The sequence below is a fragment of the Drepanopeziza brunnea genome (genome assembly GCF_022702325.1).
Source record: "Drepanopeziza brunnea f. sp. 'multigermtubi' strain 214-2 chromosome Unknown ctg6, whole genome shotgun sequence".
Classification (NCBI taxonomy): domain Eukaryota; kingdom Fungi; phylum Ascomycota; class Leotiomycetes; order Helotiales; family Drepanopezizaceae; genus Drepanopeziza; species Drepanopeziza brunnea.
In genome coordinates, this window is record NW_027094069.1 from 172460 (window position 1) to 197508 (window position 25049).

Here is a 25049-nt window from a genome sequence, read left to right on the forward strand (position 1 = left end):
TAAGAAGCCCCCCGCTGCCACCAGTCCGGTGCTAGCTCTAGAGGAGCCTCGTTTCGTCGGCGTGGGGATACCTACTGTATTAACATACATACATACATGCCCTTTCTGGGTAAGGCAGGTAGGTATGTGTTTCTCTGGCGTGGGAAGCTAATCCAATCCAGTCCCGTTGATCTATTGCAACGTCCTCTGCCCGTTGCTGTGAATTTATGTTGTTTTTCTTCTTCTCGAGATGATGATCGTGGCGTCTTTTCCCATGGCCAGTCCTTTTACCCCTCATTCTTAGCCTTGGCCTTGGCCTTACCTTACTTAGCCTTACCTTATCCTTACCCCAGACCCCAGACCCCAGACCCCAGACCCCAGACCCCAGATTCTCTTAATCCGGGGAAGATAAGCAGATAAGCAGATAAGGAGGCGCCGAGTGGTCCTACAACGCGGGGTAAAGGGCCGTCCCCCAATGAGCATCCCGTGCACGGTCAGCACTTGCTGTATTGGGCTCTGGGCATTAGGCTCTGGGTAATGAATGGGCTTCAGGGTTTACAGCTCCCTTTGGGCATCACAGTCACGGGATCCAAGGCATTTAAAGGATGGATGGTTCTCTCTCTCTCTCTCTCTCTCTCTCTCTCTCTCTCTCTCTCTCTCTCTCTCTCTGAGACCTCAACTTCTCAATTCCTGAACTCCGCCTGTCCGTCTGATCGATCCATCTCCGTCTCCGCCTCTACATCCTCCACCGACGTCTAACGTCTCGTCTTTCCTCTCATCGAGAGTATTCTCTCTGCAGCGAGTTGATCTCCTGCCACTACCACTCCACTCCCACTCCACCCCCACGCCCCCAACCAGCGCCAACACAATGTCACCCATAGCCCGCAGCGCCATCCTCTCCGCGCTCGCACGCACCCGCGTCCCCCGCGCAAGCGCCACGCAGTTCCGCTCCGTAGGCTCGTCGGCCATCCCCCGAGCCGTAGGCGGACAGGCAGCCTGGGGTGCGCACTGGAAGAAGTCGGGCAGCGTGGCGATGATGTGAGTGGTTTTTTTTTCTCTCGGCTGGAGCGAGCTGGTGGGAAACTCGGGACTCGGGATTCGACGCACGCTGACCCGGGGTCCGTCTCTGCACAGGTATTTCCCCGTCGTTGCTGTCGTTATGTTCTGGCCTTATGCGGTGCCGCCGGTTATGGATTACGTTGAGGCGAGGCTCTGAGGCGATTGTGAAGGGGGAAGGGGGAAGGGGGAGTAAGGGGGGTGTAGACGGAGACGCGTTGGGACGAGGGTAGTGGAACCTGGGAAGGAATGGTCCTGGTGTGATTACGTCGGGGCGTTTTGCAACTGCCACTTAGGTCATTCATTCATCCATCCATCTATCCATCCATCTGGGAATGGCATATCGGGCTGAAGAGTTGGACATTCATCACCCGGAATACCTATCAAGTGCATGCATCTATAGAAATCCACATGAATACCCCGATCAATGTCGCGACTGGCACCGGATCCCAAAATCTGCTCTGGAGATGAACAAATGCGCGAACGGCGAGGCAAGCGGCGGTAGCATGGGTTAGGTTGGGTTGGGTTGGGTTGGGTTGGCATATATACATTCTCTTCCGCAGAACCGGTAAAGAACAGTAAAAAAAACACTTGAAAGTTGAGAAAGAAAGAAAGAAAGAAGAAAAGAAAGGAAAAGGAAGAGAAAAAGAGAGAAAAAGGGCTGTCTTGTACAGTACAGTGTGAGAGGAGATTACTTGCTAACTAACTAACTAATTAAGTAATCAAACAATCAACCAATCAAACAATCAATCGAAAAGCTGCGTGAGTGAATGATTCTGGACACCTACAACCTGGGATTCTGATGGGGATTATAATGGTTAGTTGGTTGGTTGGTTGGTTGATTGATTGGGCTTTTCTTCTTTTAGGTTGAAGTTAGCTAGCTATTTATCTGTCTGTCTGTCTGTCTGTCTGTCTGTCTGTCTGCACTGATAAGATGAAGGCGCTGAGTTGCTTGCTGCTTATGTGATGGGTTTTGATTTTCTTTGCTTTGCTCTGCCTATCCATCCATCCATCCATCCATCCATCCACCCACCCGCCCCCCCCTTCCCTTCCCTCCCCTTCCCTATGGGAAATCCCAAGGCGGCAGGCAGCCCGCCGCCCGACGTAGATAGATACCTTAGATAGATAAATACAGCAACAATGATAACAACAACAACATGAACAACAATCTACTTTGCCTTTTCTCGTCCGTCCCCTTTCATGTATCTATCTATCTATCTATGCTCGCTGGCTAGCCACGCCCACGCCCATATCCATCAACTCCCGGATCGGATCGGATCGGATCGGATCTGAGCTGATTTGCTACTCTGCTGTCTTCCATCCACCATCCATCCATCTGCCCATCTTCTCTCTTCTTTTTCTTCTTCTCTTCTTTTCTCCTCCTCTTCTCTCTTCTCTCTTCTTCTTTTCTCTCTCTTCTTTCCCCTTCCCGAAAGCGGTTTTCGCCCATCCCATCCCATCCCATCCCAGCCCAGCCCAATCGCTCTCCCAATTCTCAATGCCCACCCCTCTCGATTCAGACCCCCTCCTTATCCGGTTGTTTGGCGGTGTCTGCGTGTCTGCGTGTCTGCGTGTCTGTGTCTGTGTGTGTGTGTGTCTGTGTGTCTGTCTGTCTGTGTTATAGCTGTAGCTGTAGCTGGGCTGGCTGGCTGGCATGGTGCGGGCTACAGGACAGAGCACACGAGGATGGGGATGGAGAGATGCGTTCTGGGGATTGGTGTTTTTTTTTTTTTTTTTTTTTTTTTTTTTTTTTACGGGATTGGTTGGTTTTGGTTGTGGGTGAGCTGAGAAGGGAAGCCACGGCGGCGTTTTTCCGGCGCGGAGCTCGTTGTTTTTTTTTTTTTTTTTTTTTTTGTTTTTTTGTTTTTTCTGGCTGACTGACTGACTGACTGACTGACTGGCTGGCTGATAGACTGATTGAATGCAGGCGAGCTGAGAAGGGAGGCCGCCGCCGTGTCAGAGAGGAAGCGTGCGTTTCCTGCGCGCTGGCTGACCGACGGTCAGGCCGAGTTGGGGATGGAAAGGCTGAAGGCGAGCTGAGAAGCAAGGCCTCAGCGGTGTTTCCCGACGAGGTGTTCCTCGCGGCCTTGTGCCCGCCGGTTGATTGGAGGCGGGCTGAAAAGCTTTTCCGGGCTCGCGATGCGATGTTTTATCGTTGGAGCCGGTGAGGAAATGGCATACCGCGGAAGAGGAAGCGGTCCCGAGGAGGACATTCCGAGAAGGTAGGCCGCGCTGGTAGCGAAGAGAGAAGCTCTCCCCCTTTCTTTTTCCCTCTGCCAGCTGATTGAAGGCGAGCGGGGAAGAGCGGCTGAGAGAAGCTTGCGTTTTCTGCTTGCCAGCGGACCAAAGACGGGTTGAAGGTGGTCGGTCGACGGCCGCCAAAGTCCGATTTCTCGATTCACTGTCCATCGATCGTGTGGCTGCTGTGGAGAAGTATACCGCGGCGCGCTGAAGGAAGAAAGAAGAGAACCATCGGCGCCAAGGACCCGAATTGCTCTGCCGGTGTTTTTCGGAGAGGAATCTTCGCGCACTGTGCTCGCCCCGCTGTTTGAGTGATTGATTGATTGATTGAGAAGCAGGTGAGCTGAAGAGGGAAGTGCTCGAATACTCCGAGGCCGTCCTCGATCCCATGTGCATCGATCGTGTAGCTAGCCTGTGGAGAAGCGGCATGCGGCGAGATGGAAAGGGGTGCAGGGAGAGAACAGTCGGTGGAGACGGGAGGCCCGACAGACCGGTGGCGGCGAGAACGGCTCGCGCGCAGGGTCTTGTTTGTTGGTTTGGAGGCCTGGTTTGTTTGCCGGTTGACCCGCGCCTCTGCGGATTGTCGGCGCGCTTTGCTTCCGAGTTGCCTTCTCGTGCTCTCGATTCCCCTTCCCTCCTGTAGCCACAAGATGGAAGGGAAGAGAGCGAGGGGAGGATGGGGGCCAGTCGATTGAAGCCGAGCTGGGTTCAATGGGCAGGCCACGACAGTGTCGGAAAGATATTCTTGGTTCTTGCTTGCCAGCTGGATTGGAAGAAAGCTGGAAAGCTTTCGAGTCCTCGATTCAATTCCATCTTGTAGCCACAAGCCAGGAAAGAGGAGGAAAGAGGGAAACTAGTAGCCATGTCGTTGTTTGAGTGAAGGCCAAAGTCTGTGCTTGCCAGCTGATTGAGAGAAAGCTGACAAGAGTCCGAGTTCTCGATTCGATCCTTATCTTGTAGCCACAAGATGGAAAGGAAGAGGACAATCGGAAGAAGAAGACTAGTAGCCATGTCGTTGTTTTAGTGAAGGCCAAGGTCTGTGCTTGCCAGCTGATTGAGAGAAAGCTGACAAGAGTCCGAGTTCTCGATTCGATCCTATCTTGTAGCCACAAGATGGAAAGGAAGAGGACAATCGGAAGAAGAAGACCAGTAGCCATGTCGTTGTTTGAGTGAAGGCCAAAGTCTGTGCTTGCCAGCTGATTGAGAGCAAGCTGACAAGAGTCCGAGTTCTCGATTCGATCTCTATCTTGTAGCCACAAGCCAGGAAAGAAGAGGAAAGAGGAAGACTATTAGCCATGTCGTTGTTTGAGTGAAGGCCAAGGTCTGTGCTTGCTAGCTGATTGAGAGAAAGCTGACAAGAATCCGAGTTCTCGATTCCATCCTATCTTGTAGCCACAAGATGGAAAGGAAGAGGACAATCGGAAGAAGAAGACTAGTAGCCATGTCGTTGTTTGAGTGAAGGCCAAAGTCTGTGCTTGCTAGCTGATTGAGAGCAAGTTGAAAAGTAGAAGTGGTTGTCAGCTTCGAATCCTCGATTCAATGTCCATCTTGTAGCCACAAGAGGAAAAAGAAGAGAACAGAAGCCGGTGGATTGCAGGCGAGCGGATACACCGGTGTTGGAGAGAAAAACTCGCGATGCTTGCTGCTAGCTGACCGGAGTCGCATTGAAAAGTGTTTGGGTTCTCGATTCGGTGTCCATCTTGTAGCCACAAGATGGAGCAAGAAGAGAACTGCCCAGGGAATGGAGGCCGGTAGAATGGAGGCCAGCGGCCGGCCATGCTGGTATCAAAGAGGGGTCTTTGGTTTTGGGTTGCCAGCTGACCGAGGCCGAGTTGAAGACGCAAGTGGTCGCGCGTTCCGAGTTCTCGGATTCAATGTCCATCTTGTAGCCACAGGATGGAGAGAGAAGAGAACTGCACGAGGGTGATGATCTCGGCGGTGTTGGAAAGAAGTTCTTGATTTCCGACTGATTGGAAGCCGCGTAGAGAATTGTCCGAGTTCTCGATTCATTTCCATCTTGTAGCCACAAGATGGAGAAGAGAACTGCAAGAGGGTGATGATCTCGGCGGTGTTGGAAAGAAGTTTTTGATTGCCGACTGATTGGAAGCCGCGTAGAAGATTGTCCGAGGTCTCGATTCATCTCCATCAAGAGGCACAAGATGGAGGAAGAAGAGAATTGCACGAGGGTGATGATCTCGGCGGTGTTGGAAAGAAGTTTTTGATTGCCGACTGATTGGAAGCCGTAGAGAATTGTCTGAGTTCTCGATTCGATTTCCATCTTGTAGCCACAAGTTGGAAAGAGAAGAGAACTGTCAGAGAATTATGGTCGCGCTGGGGTTGGGAAGAGATTTTTGGTTGCCAGCGGATTCGAGGCCGAGTAGAAGATTGTCCAAGTTCTCGATTCGATTTTCATCTTGTAGCCACAAGGTAGAAAAGAAGAGAACTGTCAGAGAATTATGGTCGCGCTGGGGTTGGGAAGAGATTTTTGGTTGCCAGCGGATTCGAGGCCGAGTAGAAGATTGTCCGAGTTCTCGATTCAATATCCATCTTGTAGCCACAAGCTGGAAAGAGAAGAGAACAGTCTGATAATGGAGGCTGTGTCGCTGTTTGGATGAAGCCACACTGATGTCCGAACGGAAGCTACACACTGCTGTCCAAACGGGAATCAAACAGCTGTCTGAATGAAGGTCATACAGCTGTCTGAGAGAAGGCCACGTCGCTGTTTGAATGAAGCCACGCTGTTGTCCGAACGGTAGCCACACACTGCTATCCGAACGAAGCCGATTTGAGAAGGGATTGTAGAATCCGAGTTCTCAATTCGCTGTCCACCGTGTAGCCGTGAAGAAGAAGCGTACAGCGAGACGGAGAAGGGGGAAGACCACGCCGATTCTGAACGGAAGCCACACTGCTGTCCGAACGAGGAACACGACGCTGTCTGAGTGAGAACCACACTGCTAAACCACACTGCAGTCTGAACGGAAGCCACACCGCTGTCCGAACGAAGCCGAGGTGACCGGAGCCGAGTTGAAAAGTGGTCGTGAGATCTGAGTTCTTGATTCGATGTCCATCGTATAGCTGTGAAGAAGTATACAGCGAGATATAAAGATTGGGGGTTGATCGGAGAATGATGGCCACACCGGTGTCGGAAGTTCTCATTCCCATGTTCGTCATGTAGCAGCTGTGAGGAAGAAGCATACAACACGAGGAAGAATGAAGAAGACAGTCGCAGAATGATGGCGACACCGTTGTTTGTCGGAGAGGAAAGCTCACGCATGCCGGGCGAAGCCGAGATGAGAGTTGAAGTAGTCGTCAGCCGTATCCTGCCAGTGATCGTATGGTTTGAGTCCGAAAAGAAGTCAAACTCGCACACAACGCACACACAAGTCGCATCTTCCACTAGCCAGGCACAACTCTGGCGTAGTAGGGAATGCAATGGTATCGTACTCGTACATAACGCACACAAAAGTCGCATCTTCCACTAGCCGGGCACAACTCCGGCGTAGCAGGGAACGCAAGAAACACGCACAAAAAGTCGCATCTTCCACTAGCCGGGCACAACTCCGGCGTAGTAGGGAATGCAATGGTATCGTACTCGTACACAACGCACACAAAAGTCGCATCTTCCACTAGCCGGGCACAACTCCGGCGTAGCAGGAAATGCAAGAAACACGCACACAAAGTCGCATCATCTACTACCCGGGCACAACTCCGGCGTAGTAGGAAAATCAAGAGACGCGTAAGATATTGAAAAGCTAAGCCGACGGAGCAGGCTGGAAATGCGCAGAGTCGGACGACACGGCGGCTGAAATTCCAGCGTTTGCCCGTGACAAAGCGGAAGAGATGGCCATCTCTTCCTCAAATCGAACGGTCTAGTAGTTGACAGAGTCACGGGCTAGACTGGAAATGCGCAAAGTTGAACGACTTGGCGGCCGACAGTCCGAAGACTTGCGCAAAGACGAACTACTCGGCGGCCGACATTCCAGCTTCGCCCGTGGCAAAGTCCTAAAATAACATCTTCCCTAGTTGACAGAGTCATAGGTTAGTCTGGAAGCGCAAAGTTGAACGACTTGGCGGCCGACAGTCCGAAGACATGCGCAAAGACGAACGACTCGGCGATCGACAGTCCAGCTTTGCCCGTGACAATGTCGATAGGGGTCAACCTGCGCACTATCGGTTGAAGAATGAACCAGTCTGGTTCACCAACGCCCAATAGCGCGAGGTGACAAAAGATGTGGTGGCGGCCACAAGGACCGAGCAGGAAGCCGAAACGCCCGCGACGGTGGTGGAGGCAAGCCTCGATCCATCCACGCCGCTGGGCTTGAAGAGTACCCAAGAGACAAATGTCAACCAGATACACAGGAAGACAAAAGCCCAAGGGATGTGAAAGATGACGGAGTCGGAAGTTTCTCCGTCACTTGGCGTGACCTCTTCATCGGCGACCTGGTCCTGCTGGCCGCCACAAAAACACTCGGAGGGGAAGCTGCCAGGAAGGGAGAACGCCGCCCGCGTCTCCGCCTTCTCCAGCTTGGCTTCGAGGACCTTGGTATGAGCCAAGGCCTCCGTCTTCTCCCCGTCTGCGATATCCAGCGTGCCCTGGAGGGCACGCTTTCCATACTCCAGACTCTTGACCCTGCCTTCGGACTCCTCGAGTCCGGCTCTCAGAGCCTTTCTCTCGGCGTCCAACAGCACGATGACCTTGTCTTGGTCAATCATTGCTGCGGCGGACTCCCGGATGTAATCTGATGGCGAGATTACACCGTTGGAGATGCCTGCTGCATCCAGAGCTCCGATCGCGTCCTTGAGCTGTCGCTCGTAGCTGGCGATCCGCTCAGCTTGCTCAAGGACCGTCTTGCTCTTGGAAGCGACGGCATCCTGCGCCCGCCTGAAGGCTTTGGCCATCAGACCCTCCTGCAGCTTGCCGGCATTGCCGGCCATCGCTGCCTCCAGTTGCCCCTTCAGCATCTGGACCTCCTCCCCCAGGGCCTCTGCCCGTCTCGACTCCTCAGCAATGCTCTTGGCATGCTTCTTCCCCATCTCCTCCGCTCTCTTCACCTCCACAGCAATGCTCTTGGCATGCTTCTCCTCCACCCGCGCCAACTCCTCAGCGATGCTCTTGGCATGCTGCTCCTCCAACTTCCTCATGCCCTCGGCATGCTCCCTCTCCTGCCTCTCCAAGGCCTCCCTCAATCCCCCGGCGACATCGCGCCATCCCCGAGCCTCCTCCGAAGCAACCCGTTGCTCCTTCAGGTGCTCCTTCAGTCGGAGCACCTGAACACTTGCTCTCGCCAGAGCCTCCTTCTCCCGTCTGACCACTCTCTTGGTGGCCCGCGAATGTCTCTTGGCGACCTTCGCTGTGGTGGCCGGAGCCACGCACGACGACGAAGTGCTCGAGACATTCTCGGGGCCACTGCCGAGAGGGGTGCCAGATTGGCCATTGGTGGCGGCGTCCTGGCTGCCGCCCGACGTCTGCTGAGCCACGGGGCTCGCGACGGACGGGACGGGGGCGGCAGCGGGAGCGGCAAAGACCGGCGCCGCAGTGGAAGCACTCGAGGCAGCCTGGGGCTGCAGGCTCGAGGCAACCTGACGCTGCGGGCTCTTCTGGCCCGAAGACCGGGATCCGAAGGCGGAGGAAGGGGAGGCATCCGACGTCCCAGGGACGCCGAAGCGGACCTCCTTCTTCCTCAACATTGGCGGAGAGAAGCGGGAAAGCACTCCTCCACCGGAGACAGGGCTCGTGGCAGCCGCGGCAGCGGGCTGGACTTGCGTCAAGCCTTGCGGCTTGACGACCGACGATCCAGCCATGCCGAAGGCAGAGCCCGAGCTGCTGCTCATTCCTCCACCGGGAGCCAAACTCGGGGCGGCCGCGGCAGCGGGCTGGACTTGCGTCAAGCCTTGCGGCGAGACGACCGACGATCCAGCCATGCCAGCGGCGAAGCCGAAGTTGCTCCCCATTCCTCCACCGAAGGTAAAGCTCGGAGCTGCCGAGACAGAGGGCCGGACTTGCGTCAAGCCTCGCGACTTGACTGCCGGCATTCCGGCCATGCCAGGACCAGCTCCGAGGATTCCTCCCTTTCCTCCTCCCATCCCTCCCATCCCCAAACCCATACCTTCACCAAATGTGAAGGCGAACGGTGTAGCTGCCGGGGCAGCGGGCTGAACCTGCGCCAAGCCTCGCGGCTCAGCGACCGACGGAACAGTAGCCGCGCCCGGGGCGGCGGATCCGAAACCGAAGTCGAACCCCATTCCGGCACCGAACGCGAAGCCTCCGCCGGGGGCGGAGGTCTGCGGCGGCGGAATCAGCGAGTCGACTTCGGCTTCCAAGTCATCCAACGCGTCGTCAGTCCATCCAAAGTCGTCATCCGCATCAGCGGAGTCGGCGGCAGAGGAGGAGGCGAGGTCGGCCTGGGCCGCAGCAGGTGCGACGGCGGCGGCGGCGGGAGCAGGAGCTCCGGCGGCGGCGGCGGCAGCAATCTCGGCATTGGCCCAGGCGGTGGCGATGGATTCGGCGGAGTAAGACATCTTGCCGTTTGGGTTTGAGTTTGGTTGGTGTGTGTGTGTGTGGTGTGTGTATGTGTGGTGTGTGTGTGTGTAGGGGTGTGTGTGTGAGTGTGAGTGGGAGTGTGTGTGAGTGTGAGTGTGAGTGTATGTGTGAGTGTGATTGTGTTGTTGTTGTTGTGTGTGTTTGTGGTTGTGGTTGCGGTTGTGTAACTGAGTGTGTGGTTGAGGAAACAAAGTTGGTTGCAGTCTCCCACTAATATCAGTGCGAAATCAAAAAGGACGCTAAACTAGCGTCGCGTGGTAGCGCAGCCACGTGGAAGAGGAACGAAAGGTGAGAAGGTGAAAATTTCAACTTCCGCTAGCACTAGCGCCGAATTTCGCGCTTTCCCCCCCACACATTCACTTTACGAGTTCACCTTTGCCACCCGGGTGCGCGCATCTATATTGAATGGAGACGAGATCACAGGGATACAATATCAAGCGTTAGGATTGTTTATATATATGATAGCAAAATTGGCAACGCGTTGTCGACGCGATTGCCGTCTGAAATCGGATTGTTGACAATTAAGCGAATTTTCCAAATGTGCACCCACACATAGGGCTCAGGGCTATTGTTTACTGGGGAGGCATATTCGCTCATCCTGCCACATCTATGGTGTACATTCTCGACAATCTGATAGGTGATGCGCGATTCTTTTATACTAATATTCTTCGTATCGGGAAAGGTGTGGTTCTCTCTCTTTCCCAAAAAAATCGAGTTTGGCCGTTTTGGTGTGTGGGTTTAAACCGAAGCTTCGATCTCAAAGGCACGATTAGGGCGATGTCCCGTTCGCGTTTGGGAGGTTGGTATGCATTGGAGCTTTGAAACTTGAGAGACTATTTACTGATGAATTTGAACTAGATATATGCGCCATGAGAAGATGAGGAAGAAGAAGAAGATGATAAGGATGAATAAGAGAATATTTCCGCATAGTACTTGCAGATTATCATTTCAGCACAGATCGCGACATACACTCACTCCACGCCGCCTATGAGGAACTGTTCCATCGACGAGTTCACACCTCTTTACCTTCGCCGACCCAAGACAGGACTGCAATACAATACATACAATGGCTATTACCCCGCGTAGAAGTCCTATTCCAGGACTGGATATCAAAGCTGCTGCGAGCATATGGCGGTGGAAGTCAGGATATCGGAAACAGAGGGAGGACTCGAAAGCTGCTCTTGTAGATCCCAAAGTATCAGTCGATGTCTTCTTGCTCTCCTCTACACCTCTGATATGATAGATCCAGCCAAGTAGTGGCCAAATCCTCACCACAAGGCGCAGCTACTGTTCAGTCCAACGGCTCACGGTTCACGGAAGGAATAGGAATGGTTGAACGTACCGGAGTTAGAGAGGGAGCAGTTCAATGCAATACAATACACTATGTCCCCTCTCTTCTCTAGCAGCATTGCAGAATTACTGACGAATATGTTCCTTGCGCGCCTCACCTCCCCCACCCCCGAGGCGACGCGGCTTTTGGTGATTGGATACCAGCCCTGCCTGCCTGCCAGCCGACCAGCGAGCTTTCACGACGTCGAAACACCACTTTGCGAGCGAACATCGAGGAATGGATTGAAAATAGGACAAGGGATACTATAAGAGGGAGCCGAGAGATAATAAAGAGACAGAGAAGGAGCTGAGAGATCCTCTTCCGGCAGCTCTCGATTCGAGAAGTTCAAGAGAGGATTTGTCTCGCCGCAGACGGAGATCCGCGAAGTAGATGGGTCAGAATAACGAGTAGTCGTATCAATAATCGTAGCAGTAGCAGTAATACTTTTCCCATCTCGTCTCTTCTTCTCAAGTCAGATAGACCTCTCCCTTACTGCCTTAACTTTATATTTCTGATTAAACTCTCCATCTTCCATAAGAGTAGATAGACACACATATATAGCTACAGATATAGATCCCCAGGATTGCCACACGCAAAGAAAAACAAAAAATTAAGAAAAACAGAAAGATGGATTGATTGCACGCACCTGCCCTACCAGTCACCCAACAAGCAATCCTATTTATTTCATGCCTTGAAAACACACATGCACACAGAAACACAAATGATTTACAAACCGCCCTCAGCCTCACGCATCTCCCTCACTCTGTGTGAAGCCTCTGAATCCATACTACCCGATTTGAAAGGATGTTTCTAGTATCTCTTTCAGCTTACACGGACTCTTATCGCAAATGCATTTCGCACTGTCGTTGAAATACAGTTTGTCCGCCAAGCAGCTAAGGACGGGAGTAAAGTGGGTGGGTGGGGGCCCGGGGTAGGGCTGCATTAGTTAGCGAGGGTCCTGTTTTCTCCGAAAAGCTTGATGTCGGTGCGAATTGATTTCATGGAGAGTCTGAGCCGGTATTTGTGGTAATTGATATTGTATGGATTGCTAGGAATTGAAGGCAAAGAGGATGAGTTGCTTGTCTGGATGGATAGATGGTACGTGGACGGGTTTTGCGACATGGGGCTGACTAGGATGTATTTTGGTGGTAGGGGTGGGTAGTGGAGGACTTTTTACTTAGACGAGCCTTGTTTTTAGACAGAGGCAACTAACTTCCCAATGGCCAAAGAGTTTCAAGATATCAAATCAAATAAGAGGTTTCGTAGGTAAAGTTCTCTGCTTCTCTTCGAGAAATTTTAGTCTCGAATATTTCCTTAATTGCTTAATAATATTCTGAGTTGTATGAATATCTATATATTTGTTTACATCTCAACTTATACTATCCCCAACCTCTCCCGGATCCCAGCACAGATACCTCCTAATTCACCCACACTCCTACAAGCCGCGTACGTAAACCGATCCGGCCTCACAACCACAAAGGTCATACCCCCGAGGTCCTTCCCGATGCGATACATATCATAGTACCGCGGCTTCGGCCGGCCTCTACACAGCGCTTCACACGCCGCAAACTCCTCTGCGGTCGCCAGCCGGAACGCAGTAGTAGTAGTAGTAGTAGTGTCGCGTCGTGGTTGTGGTGGGTGCGCATCGAGAGGGGGTATGAGAACTTCTGACTGCTGCACGAGGAAGGTCGCTTCGTCAGCCCGGACGTAGTCGTTCGACAGCCGGTCGATGTCGATGTCCAGCAGCGATTCGCGCGCGGCGTCGACTTCGGCGAGGGATTGTACTAGGACGAGCAGCTGGAACAGGCCGCGCTTGTGCGCGGCGAAGATGACGTCGTCGGAGAACTGCACCGCGACTGCTGTGATTATTACTGCTGTTGTTGCTGCCGGTGGTGCAGAGGTTGGGGCGCAGTAGACCTGGGGCAGCGTGATGCCGCCGTAGGCGTCCCCCAAGAACGAGAGGCCGTCTGCGGGTTGGTAGCGCACGCAGCCTTGCGAGCGGGGGCCCTTCTCCAGGGCGCGGTTGGTCCATGGGAGCAGCTGCATGAGGCGCAGGACCAGCTTCGTGACGAGGAAGGACCAGGTGTTGCCCTGGGTGCAGAGGGAGCCGTTACGGATCGTGCGGGCGAGGGAAACGCGGAGCTGCTGCTGGCGCTCGCGGTACCACCCGGCCAGGATCTGCTCGTGGTTCTCGGTGCGTTCGCGGGTGGTGAGAGCGAGACGCCATGCGAGACTGGAGGCGTCGCGGAAGCCGGAGGAGATGCCTTGGCCGCCGACTTGGACCTAGGGTGTCAGAATAGGGGAAAGGGATGCAGGCTGCCGTGATCACCGAGATTGAGGGAGAGGTAGTCTTCGCTTGCTTACATGGAGGGAAGACGTGGGCCGAGTCGCCGGCGAGGATGACTCGGCCTATAGCCCACTTGTTGCAGCTTCGGGCGGAGAATGCGAAGGGTCTCAGGCGGAGGATCTCGATGCAATCGGCTGGGAATGGGATGTCTTTGTCGGGACAACTGCAAGGCTCTTAGCATAATCTGCGTCTGTGTCACGAGAAGGACGAGGGTGGGATTTACCTACTTGTATTTAGACGCCTCGTGGGTGAGATAGGGCATGACGATCTCCATAGTCCTCTTCTCCGTCGCCATTTCCGCCGCATCCTCGTCGCTGTTCACCACGAACTCGAGCCTCCAGTAGCGTTCCCGGCCGGTTCCAAATCTCCCACAGACCACTGGCCGCTTGTCGCTACAAATGAACCTGAAATTGGGCGGGAAGTAGAGGTCGTAAAGATCCTCGGGCGTGTGCCCAAGCTGCCAGAACGGCAGGTCTGGATGTGACTGCGGCGTAGGAGGAGTGATCCTCAAGTTCAATGCCACCCACGTCTCGTTATATCCGAATCTAACCCACAATCAGCTTCGTCGGTGGTGAAAATGGGGGTAGGAACAGGAAAAGGCTATTCACGCCGAGGCTTGTTCCATGATCACTCCCCGGGGCTCGAGATACATCTTCCTCGTGTAGCCCGTCTTACCGTCAGCGCCCACCAGGAACTTCGCGCGAACCCTCTTCTCCTCGCCGGAGGCATTCCGGTAGCTGCAATATACCCACTCCGCGTCCTCTTCGATGTTGAAGACGGTACAGCAAGATCTAAGCTCGGATGACGGCTGACGCGAAGCTGCGAGACGGAGGTGTTTTTCCAGCACCGGTTGCTCGTGCACTATGACCCCCACATGACCAGTTCCCCCCTCGCTCTGGGAGAGATGCCATCAAGTCAGCTCTGAAGTTAAGAGTTGATCGGAAAAAGAAAAAAGAAGGTCTATCACTAACTGTATCCATGTCGAACTTCAGAAAAGGCCTCTCGTGCAGGTCATTCCGGCTAGTCATGAAGTGGATCTTGCCTATCGCTACGATCGATGGATAGGACGTGCCCGTCGTCAGCAATTCGAATATACTGCATCTCAAGTCCATTTCTCAAAGTACGTACAAACACGTAGAAACCGAGAAACGTACATGAATGGAGTTCGATACATACAAGAGCCCATCTCGGAGTAGATCTTATCATACAACCCAACCTCCTGCAACAGCCTCAGGCCGTCCTCGTCCAGGGTGATCCCACGGGGATCGTTCGTGACGCCGGCCTCTCTCTCCAGGACGATGTTGCGGACTCCGAACCTGCCTAGCAGAGCCGTGAGGAGGGCCCCGGTAGGTCCGCAGCCGACGATCACGACGTCTGTCGTCTCGAGCTCTTCCGGAAGCGACATCTCCATATATATTAAATAGAATCTAAATAAATTGTTATCAAAATTAAAACATGAGTGACGGGTTGGTAAGAGATTCAGATACTGGGGCTGAGCCGAGGATTGATGGAATTCCCAAAATCGGCTCGGGACGGAAGGAAGGCTCGGGATGATTGATATTGATATTGATATTGATATTGATATTGATAGATGCATGATGCGGGAGGCCTTGATGTTTCTTTGCTATTGGACGGGACGATGTGTTTACATGTGATTTACATAAGCCGACTTGATTCTGACATGAGAATCGGTAATAGAATCGACATGGATATGGGCCATCCATAGACCCGAAACTCGTGGGCATCTCGTTGCAACCTGCAGTGCGCCTGGTGCCACGATGCGGGCCGGCGGGGGATGTGGACATGTGGACATGTGGACATGCATCAAGTTGGTGCTACTTTGCCCACCCGCCAACTTACAATCGGGCATTACCGTCCCGCTTACCAATTACGAGTCCCCCAAAGGGAGAGGGCAGGAAGATCCGCCAAGTCTGCTCCATTGATTCAGTATTGATCCGACGTACAAAAGTCTCGCTTACCACTTGTCAACTTCCCCAATTTCAAAACAAACCAACACAGCACAACACATATCCATTAATCTCTTCCGTGCAAAACCTCAGCTGTGCCAGCACATACACATCTATACTCAAATACATAGTGCGCAGAGGCAGAGGATCTGAGATCCATCGAATTCCACGAAGTCCTTCACTTCAAATCCAAAGTCAAAGTCAGGCCGGAGATTGATATACAGTCTCTCTCCCTCCCTCACCCTCGACTCGCCAGAAATGGCGCCCTGGACCCACCTCGTGCATCTCGTAGCGGAAGAAGACGGCCAGCCGTACTACGCACGCTGCACCGCGACGACAGTGCCGCAAGTGGGCGAGAAGGTGGAAACGTTCGAGTCAGTTGCAGCACTCGAAGCTGCTGCTGCTGATGGGACCACGACACCCGATAGGCACGTCGTCAGAGAGGTATGCATTTACATATGAGATGTAGGTATGAGCCACGGCTAACCACTCTGTACAGCTGCTCCCTCCCGCAGCAGCAAACGTCCCCATCATCTGCATCGGGCTAAACTACGCCAACCACGCCCAAGAAGCCAGCGTACGTCCTCCATCCCCCCAGACCCCTCCACAATCCCATCCCATCCCACCCACCCACCCACTAACACCCACTAACACCCAGCTCGAAATCCCCCAAAGCCCCCCCATGTGGTACAAACCCCCCAGCGCCCTCACCGGCCCCGGCCCCATTCCCATCCCCCCCTCGGCCCAAACCCACTTCCTCGACTACGAAGGCGAGCTCACCATCATCACGGGCGCGCGCCCCGCCAAGGACCTCTCCGTCGCCGATGCCGCCGCCTACATCCTGGGGTACGCGGTCGGCAACGACCTCACGGCGCGGTACTGGCAAGCGCCGAGCCTGCAGGCGGGCCAATTCACGTATGCGAAGGCGTTTGACGCGTTTGCGCCTTTGGGGGTTGTGGTGGCGCATCCGGATGTTTTGGGCTTGGGCGTGGGCGTGGGCGTGGCCTCACGCTCGAACTCAAGCTCAATTAAAGAGGGGAGTAAAGAGGGAAGTGAGAGGGAGGGAGAGGGAGAAGGTAACGGAGAGGGAGCAAGTAACGGAGAGGGGTTAAAACCCCCACGAATCTCAACCCGGGTCAATGGCAAGCTGGTGCAGGCGAGCGCGCTGGATCTCCTCCGGGGCCCGGCCGAGCTGCTGAGTTTCCTGAGCCAGGGCCGGACGGTGCCGGCCGGCACGGCGATCATGACGGGGACGCCGGCGGGCGTGGGCTGGTTCCAGCGGCCGAGGTCTAGTCTGCGGGATGGGGACGTGGTGGAGGTCGCGATTGAGGGGGTGGGAAGCTTGAGGAATGTGATGGTGTTTGAGTAGGAGCCGCGTTGAAGGATTGGGGGGAGGGGGGGGGAGGATCTAAAAGGGATGTATGTGACCGAGATAGATGGATGATTTCTCTGGAATAAGAAAAGGCTAAATAATTCCGCTGCGTGCCGTATCGCTCATCGCCGATTCGTTTTCGTCGTCATAATTTGTTTGATGTTAGCATTGATGTTGATCTTGATTGCAGTTTGTTTGAACGATAGATTATTTCCTCCACTGCCTTTTTTTTTTCTTTTTTCTTTTTTTAGATTTTCTTCTTTTGGTGCCTCTTTATATTTATACACAAGAAGTGGGCTTGGCTTGAATCGACTTGAGTAAGCTTGGCTTGACTTGACAGTAGTTGATTTCTGCATCTACGACGTCAGAGTTAGATGGGTTTGAATAAGAGTGACCAAAATGTAAATGCGGATGGATTACTTGTGGTCAATCATATAAATTCAAAAATTCAAAATTCAAAATTCATAATGTCAAATAAAGTAGTTGATTAAACAGCCTAGCCCATTCCCCCCCACCCCCCCCCCATCTCAATCCGCCTCCCCAAAGTCCACCGGCAGCGGCGGTCCCCACACGGAAAGCGTATCCGGGCCCGCCGGCAGCCTCGCCACGGGCGTCTCGCAGTTCACCTCGTCCCCATCCGCGTAGTGCTCGATCTTGAAGCCGCTGGGGTCGCGCCAGTAGTCGAAGATCTGGCTGCCGAGCACGTGGCGACCGACGCCCCAGACGGGGGCGTGGGGGCCCGGCTGGGTGGCGAGCCACTGGTGGCCGAGGAGCTGGGTGTCGAAGTCGGAGACTTCGAAGGAGGTGTGGTGCATGATGGCGGGGGGCGGGTGGGGGTGGGGGTGGGAGTTGGGGGTTTGATCTGTTGCTGGTGATGAGGATAGGGATGGGGGTGAGGGTGGTGGTGAGGGTGGTGGTGGAGTTGAGGGTGGTGTTGGTGCACGCTGGATGAAGAGCGAGTGGTGGTCGCTGAATTCAGTGCCGAGATCGACGTGTAGGAAGGCGAGGATGTCGAGGGCGGGCTGGGACGGATCGTAGAGGATGTCGGAGGGGGTGAGGTTGAAGTTGTCGAGGTAGAAGGCGAGGTCGGCGTCGAAGGCGCTGGAGATGTAGCCGTAGTGGCCGAGCTTGTGGATCATGGCTGGGCCGGGCTTGAAGCGCTGGAAGGCGCCTGGCGCGAGTTAGTCAGTCAGGAATCAGTCGTTCATTCAGTCGGTCGGTCTCTCAGGATCAGGATCAGGATCAACAAGTAAATAGTCGGTGTAAGGAGAATAAGCGAGGGTAGGGAGAGGAAGGGGAAGAAGAGAGAAGGGAAGCCGGCAAGTATAGTAAGGTATGAAAAGTCCCACCCACCCTTTCTCTCCTTCATAAACGGATGATTCGCAGGGCCCACGCTGACGACTTGCGCCGACGGCTCCGTGGACGGAGCCGCTCGCGTCTGCTGGCCCCAGAGGAGATGCATCTTCGTTCCGCCGGGCGACGACACCGACACGAGTTCGCCGGCGCCCGGTACACCCACCAGATCCCTCCTGGTGGCCCCGGGCAGGCGCATGGCCTTCTCGAGATCCTCGCGCGACTTCACAGTCCATGCACCGCCTTCGAATGCGCGCTCCTTGCCCAGCACGACGTAGCAGTAGGGATCGACGCCGTAGCCTCTAAGATAGACGGCGTCGTCGTCGCGGGCCTCCTCCTCGAAGCCGAAGGCGGCAGCGAAGGTGAGGAAGGCCTCGGGGTCGGCGTGGCGCAGGTAGACGTGGGAGAGCTTCTGGATCTGGATCTTCTCGGGGGTGTTGGGGCTTGGTTTGATGCGGGTGGACATGGTGGGATCGGTAGGCTGGTGGTTGTTGATGATTGTTGTTGGTGATTATGATGATGATGGCAAGAAATCAAGACTGATGTTGAGATGAAATGGAAGGAAAATCAACGATGCTTACTGTCTCCTGGATTTATCGTATTTCGGACCCTGGGTAAGACTGCCCTCTGCAGAGCCGGCGCTCGAGTCCCGCATACATACACCGAGCTGCAGTTCTGAGAGGAGAGATAAATTTGTCACCTGTTCTTCTCTTCTTATTTCTCCTCTCCGGGACTTTCCGAGACGAAAAGTTATTGGCCGATCGATCGTTGCGGGCAGTGTGGACGTGGAGGAGGACAAGAATGTGGAGGATTGTGGACTAGCGCGAAACACACATTTCAGATAGGTGAGCTCGCAACTCATTATTCCTTGGACTCTTCTTCGAATCTGCTCTAGGTGACTCTATATATGCATCTACATCACATAACAGATGATTGATGGTTGACAGTTTGGGGGTTCCTTCAGCATTGATTGAATCGCCTACCGGGACTTCGGTTAAGACTCAGCCCGGACCGAGTATTGGTTTAAACTCATCACAACACCTGAGCGTTTCTGTATAATGAGATAATCAACGACTTTTCTGTTCCCTTTTATTACTTGGGGATAAATATTAGAACCCTCCGGGCGTTTGAAGGGTTCAAAGCAATATGCTGGATAATCGGATCTTGTTCCCCAGATCATGTTCCCCAACTCATTCCCTGATCGCCGCTGTCAATACGCCGATAATATGTACAACAGTTTCTCTTCAGTGGAAGCCACGGCGAAACGTACCAGAAAAATCGTGTATAAGAAGTGAATGAATGACTTTTGTCTTCGATTTGCAATCTTTCCGTTTGATCGTTTTCGAGATCTGAAATGCAGCCTTTGCTCGATTTTCTTGGCTGCGTACAGATGGAGGAACTGCAAGGAATTGCAAGGAAGAAATGAGAGGTTATATACTTGTTCAATTGGAAGCCATTAGTAGCCTAAATTGTAGCCTCTGATATTCATGGTTACAGACTTGACTGATGGACTGCTGTATACTAAATCAGGCCTTATACCAACCTAGATTCCGGCTCAATTAAACATCTTGAGCTTGGAATATATTTAAACTCACCCATCAACTTGCAACATCCAATGCAACACACCTATTGTGGCGTGGATCGACCCGAACCCCGATTACCTCAGCTCCAACTCGGATACATGGATACATCGGACTGCCTGTGTACATAGGTATTGATTGATATTCCTCTACCCAACGGCCTTTCTAGATGCCGACACTGAACGCTGAGTCCCTATTCGATGGCATCCTTTCACAATGAACAGCGTAACACAAGGCAGTTCCCCCTTCCCTAGCAGCCGCTGCAGTGCAGGCAGAGCGAGCGGGGTAAAGGATTCATCCAGCTCGAGAAAACAAACAAACAAACCAAGCAACCTTGATTCGTCGCAACATCCATCAATATCAACATCAATATTGAAATCAATATCAACAATAACATTAAAAACTAACGAGAACTCGAGAGCAAGATTATCAGGTCCAACTCTTCCATCGTATAGTCTAGTATGATGCCTCTGCAGCAGTGCAGCTACTGCACGCGCAGCTTTAGCCGAGCCGAACATCTTTTCCGCCATGTGCGATCACACACCAAGGAGAAACCGTTCAAGTGCGAAGCATGCGGGAAAGGATACGCACGAGAGTAATCATCATATTGTGGAGGGGAAGAGCTCCGACATATACCCAACGTCAAATCAAGAGATATATATGAATATAGCCATAGTAGAATCGTAGGTGAATAAGGGGGGAGAAGGAGGACGATCGAAGGACACTCGAATGTGTGCTATAAGTACGTATATTGTATTGTGTAGTAATAAGATGGTGCTGGTTCAAGGAGGAACCAACTACTCGTCTATATAAGAGCTTGCACGTGACCTAACCACGTGCTTAGCAGGGCCAGAGTATGCAGCGCACCCACGTGATAAAGGTGCTTAGCATCAGTACTATATATATAGACAAAACAAATACAGAGCCTCAACTCTACCATATACGTCCCTTTTTCGAATCAGACTCGCCTTCGAGTCACCTCTTATCAAGGTGGTAAGGTTGGGTTTGCAGGACGAGCATATGGCCGAATTGCACGGTCGCAATATAGTCTTAAAGTACTACTTAATAATGCATCGCCGGATCGGTGTTAATACGGGGCGTATGTGATATAACAAAGAAGATAAGAATAGCAACGAAAATGCAAGATAATCCCTTAGGTCTAACTCCTTCTTATATCTTTTGTAGCTTACTTATTCAACTATAAGAACAATATCAACTCGAGCGTTGGTATTGTCGTCAGGATAGGCGTGCGCCGGTTTAGGCGGTCAAGTGGTGACGCACTGCCGAATCGGTAGTAGCGCGGGGCCTAAAGCGGTAACGTGACAAAGAAAACAAAAGCGGCAGTATATACTCGAAGTCTTGTTATAAACAGTACCCTCTTTTTATATCAACCTCACACCTTTCCATCTTCCCTTTAGCATCACTACTTATCAACCTCATCCTTTACTATTATATTGTCGATCTGCTTTCAGTGCGTAAGCCACGCAAGCAAAACTATCGATAATGCTACGAGTCGGTGCATCTTCTTCGCCGACAAATCTATCAAATGCGAGCGTTGCCGTGCTATCAAGTCAACTTGCATCTTCGTAAGTTATCTTACCTTCTGTCTTACACTCGTTCTGACTCCGATTCGATAGCTCTTCGCAAAAGTCGTCAGTGCCGGCATAGTCTTGATAGATGCGATAACGGCTATAGACAATGGAACTAAAACGGCCGACGACGTTTTTCGTAAAAGCACAGTTGCAAATAACCTTTTAATAAAGACCCGCCGTGCTTTTGCTTCCCGTGTTAATAATGCTTCCTCCCTTCTTCGGGCCCGTGTCGCCGCTGCTTCCTTTGCCGCCGCTAATGCTAAAGGTCCTTTGGCTGGCTTAAGTCCCGTCCCGGCGTTACGCTTACCTGCCGCCGCTGCTACCGCCGATCCAGCTTCGCTAGACCTGCTGCGTCAGATCTTAGCTGCAGTAGATCGAAATAATACTTTGCTAAGTAACTTTCTTAGCCGCGTAAGTGTATGTTGCGAACCTTTTGTAATTCCTTTTCGATCTGATTACGATAGATTGCCGAAAAGTCCTCGTCTTTTTTATCTTTATTTTCGGAATCGCTAGCACTTCTTACCGCGAAAAAGCTCCGCCGAAGTGCCCGCTAAGCTTTTAATCGCGGCAATACCGGTAGTTCCTTTTCGCGAGGTTCTAGCCGTAGCAATACTCGTAGTTCTACGAAGGGTTCGAGTCGTAGCAACATCGGTGAAACTTCGAAAGGTAAGAGCAGTGCCCAAGGTGCTGCGGAAGGCTCTCGCACTATTCCACTTAGCCTTGAGTTATGAAGTCGAAGGGGTTTTTATCGCGGGTCGGCAGCTTGCTAAGTAGTTAATGCAATAGATTTTTCGTATGCTCTTTTTGATCAGCCTCCGAATAGGGTCCGCTTTATATGTGTGATATGCTCGTATATAATAAGTCGAAGGCATATAGGTGTGATGACGTAAGGCTCTTTAATACAAAGAAAGAAATAAAAAGAGTGTAAAAGGAAGGAAAACAAAGAAAACCAAACTCAAACAAAGAAAAAATCAAAAAATCAAATCTAAACTCGTCCTTCCTTTACGTATAGTTATGCCCTCATGACTTAATCACTCTTTGTTGCCTCTTCATTACTGCTCACAGAGACTCTTGCGTATTGGCTCCGTTGCTCCTTCGTAAGGCCAAGTAATCGAATAACAAACCCATTTAAGCGCTTGATCTAAAGGCCGGACTCGGCCACTTCATCTAGTAAAAGCTATTCTAAGGATCTCTTTGTTTGAAGCTTAAAGCGAGGTAGTGACGCTTCGAGAGTATATCGTACGTAGAACTTCTTTAATCGACTGCCAGCAAATGTTCCATCTAGCAAGGCCTCGTCTTCTTTTAGCTCTTTTAACTTGTAGTATCTTTTTGTATTTACCGACGAAATTTAATAAAGGCTAAGCTACCGAAAATCCAGTTTCTTGACGTTAGACATATCTACCTTACGTACCGAGTCGTGCTTAAAGACCAAGTTACTTACCTCCAAGGGTCTGATTCGGAGGTTCTTTTTACTATCAAAAGCATCTTTTCCCTTTTAGCGGCAGCGGGTTTTCTTAAGTATGGCCTCCGTAATATCTTCGTCTCGCATCCGGAATTAGCGTGCTCTCAATTCGATAAGCTTAATACGATTGATTACTAGCTCTTAAAATAACGTAGCTTAAGATTGGATTCGGGTCTTAATCGAAAGCATTGCTTCCTTGCCGTACACTATATAAAAGAAGGTGAATCCGGTAAAAGTATGCACCGAAGTGCGGTCGGCGAATAAGACGGCTAGCAATTGCGCAATCCAGTCGGTGCTTTCAAGCTTACTTAATGCGTCTTTAATTAGTCCGTAGCCGCGTTCTACTATTCCATTCGCTTAAGGGTGGTATGCTAAGACCACGACTCGATTGATTCTTTAATTGTTAAGTAAGTCGATTACCTCTTTCTTAAACTCCGAACCTCTATCGACTGTTAACTAAAAGAAAATCTTATAGCGGCAGATAATGTCTTTTTAAATAAACTTAACTATCGAAAGCGAGTCTCGGGTCCGAATCGCTTTCGCTTCGACTTATCTACTTATATTATCCTTAATAATAACTAAGTAGCTCTTGCTATTGCGTGCAAGTAAATAAGTGATATCGATAGCTTAGCGTTTTATTAAGTTATTGGATCGGGTAAGATATAGTAATTCCTCGAGCCTATTGGCTGCTCGGTGCTAGCATTTTTTACAAGTCTTGACGAATCGTTTGACGTCCGTGTAGCATCTATTCCAAAAGTAGCGCTAAGATACACGGTAGTAAGTTGATTCACGGCCTTTATGATTACTCTTATCGTAACAAGCCGTAATGATATCCGTTTTAATCGAAGGTTTATCGACCACTAATCGGAAAGGAAGACCTTTCGTTAAGAGTCTCTAGAGTTTCTTATCGTTCACTTTGTATTTAGTAGCTTCCTTTTTGAACTTATAGCATTCTACTTTGTTCAGGTCTTTAAGTCTTCGTAAGGTCGTTAAGAAAGTAGCTATCCGAATTGATTTCGAAGAGTATTCGATTAGGTTTAAAAGACTTTCGTAATCGTGATCGTCGTTAAACTCGTTTAAGTTTGCATTCTCCGCTTCCTTCGAGCGTTAAAACATGTCTTTAAGAATAGATTAGCGAATATCTATCAAAAGGTCCGTCGAAGGTTCTTCGGAGCCGTCTCGAGCTTTAATAAGTTTTAAGTCGGCTAGCAAGCTGTCATCGAACTTATTCTCATCTTCTTCGCTTGAATTATCGAGGTGCCGTGGCCGTTTCGATAGTGCATCGGCAGCGGTGTGATCTTTATCGAGGACATATCGGACCTTAAAGTCGAAAAGATTGATCTAAGCTAGCTAGCGTATAATTAAAGCCGAGGGTATATCGGTAGCTCTTCGTCGAAGCTAAGCAACGAGCACTTTAGCGTTAGTTTCGAAGATAAAGTGCACTTCGATAATCTATAGCTTGAGTTTCTTAAGGACTTTGAGTACTCCGCGGCACTTTCGTTTGGTAGCGTCGTAGTTCCGTTTTGCTTTCGTCTAAGCCTCGGACTCGTACCGAGCCGGTTGCACCTTGCTAAAAGTAGTCTCGCGTTAGCCGATATATCCTTCTTATCCTTTTAAGTTAGCGTCCGTTCTTACTACTATTTCCTTATTCTAGTCTTCGTAGTCGATCTTGATCAAAACCGGAGCCGTCGTTAAGGCATCTTGTAGCATTCGCATAGCTTTCGAATGCGCTTCGGTCTACTGCTAATTTATATTTTTTTTTGTAAGATTATAAAGAAGGTCAGCAATATGTGCGAATCCTTTGACCCAAATGCGAAAGTAAAAGCAAAAGCTTAGAAATCCCTTAACCTTAATAACGTTTTCGAGAGTTTTCTAGTTATTGATCTTAATAACCTTATCCGCAGCGGGTTCTCGACTCTTCGAATTGCATACGAATCCTACTACATTCATACTATCTCGGCAGAACTATGATTTTTCCTCGATTATAGCACTAGCGCGCTTAATCCGTTCTAAGGTTTTGTCGATGTTCTAAATGTGTTCGAGCACGAATCGGCGTATACTCGAAAGTGCTTCTTCGTCGGAATAGTCCGTTTGTAGTCCTTTTACCTTAATATCGTCGACAAATAGCATAAAGACTTTAAGTTGCAAAAGACTTAAGATAAGATTAATTGTTCGAACGAATTAAGCTACCGAGTTTATAGCACTTTGCGAAAGGGTAGTGCATCAAAG

At 51.4% G+C, this 25049-nt stretch overlaps 6 protein-coding genes across 6 annotated transcripts; 2 read left to right on the plus strand and 4 right to left on the minus strand.

Moving 5' to 3' along the window:
* Nucleotides 1-847: 847 nt before the first annotated feature.
* Nucleotides 848-1195, plus strand: L3040_004083 (uncharacterized protein; the record flags this gene model as incomplete). Its single annotated transcript, XM_007290935.1, has 2 exons — nucleotides 848-1017; nucleotides 1114-1195. The coding sequence occupies 2 exons, from the start codon at nucleotides 848-850 to the stop codon at nucleotides 1193-1195; spliced, it is 252 nt and encodes an 83-aa protein (XP_007290997.1).
* Nucleotides 1196-4921: 3726 nt separating this feature from the next.
* L3040_004084 (uncharacterized protein) lies at nucleotides 4922-5554 on the minus strand (the record flags this gene model as incomplete). Its single annotated transcript, XM_066154261.1, has 1 exon — nucleotides 4922-5554. One exon carries the CDS (start codon nucleotides 5552-5554, stop codon nucleotides 4922-4924), a length of 633 nt encoding a protein of 210 aa, XP_066011853.1.
* Nucleotides 5555-7315: 1761 nt separating this feature from the next.
* L3040_004085 (uncharacterized protein) lies at nucleotides 7316-9795 on the minus strand (the record flags this gene model as incomplete). The annotated part of the gene is made up of 2 exons (XM_066154307.1): nucleotides 7316-7436; nucleotides 7481-9795. The coding sequence occupies 2 exons, from the start codon at nucleotides 9793-9795 to the stop codon at nucleotides 7316-7318; spliced, it is 2436 nt and encodes an 811-aa protein (XP_066011854.1).
* Nucleotides 9796-12521: 2726 nt separating this feature from the next.
* On the minus strand, nucleotides 12522-14905 carry L3040_004086 (uncharacterized protein; the record flags this gene model as incomplete). The annotated part of the gene is made up of 6 exons (XM_066154353.1): nucleotides 12522-13423; nucleotides 13512-13657; nucleotides 13722-14039; nucleotides 14103-14389; nucleotides 14466-14589; nucleotides 14649-14905. 6 exons carry the CDS (start codon nucleotides 14903-14905, stop codon nucleotides 12522-12524), a joined length of 2034 nt encoding a protein of 677 aa, XP_066011855.1.
* An 814-nt stretch (nucleotides 14906-15719) lies between these two features.
* L3040_004087 (uncharacterized protein) lies at nucleotides 15720-16830 on the plus strand (the record flags this gene model as incomplete). Its single annotated transcript, XM_007290932.1, has 3 exons — nucleotides 15720-15905; nucleotides 15961-16038; nucleotides 16120-16830. The coding sequence occupies 3 exons, from the start codon at nucleotides 15720-15722 to the stop codon at nucleotides 16828-16830; spliced, it is 975 nt and encodes a 324-aa protein (XP_007290994.1).
* Nucleotides 16831-17360: 530 nt separating this feature from the next.
* On the minus strand, nucleotides 17361-18652 carry L3040_004088 (uncharacterized protein; the record flags this gene model as incomplete). The annotated part of the gene is made up of 3 exons (XM_066154430.1): nucleotides 17361-17626; nucleotides 17777-18004; nucleotides 18187-18652. 3 exons carry the CDS (start codon nucleotides 18650-18652, stop codon nucleotides 17361-17363), a joined length of 960 nt encoding a protein of 319 aa, XP_066011856.1.
* Nucleotides 18653-25049: the final 6397 nt, after the last annotated feature.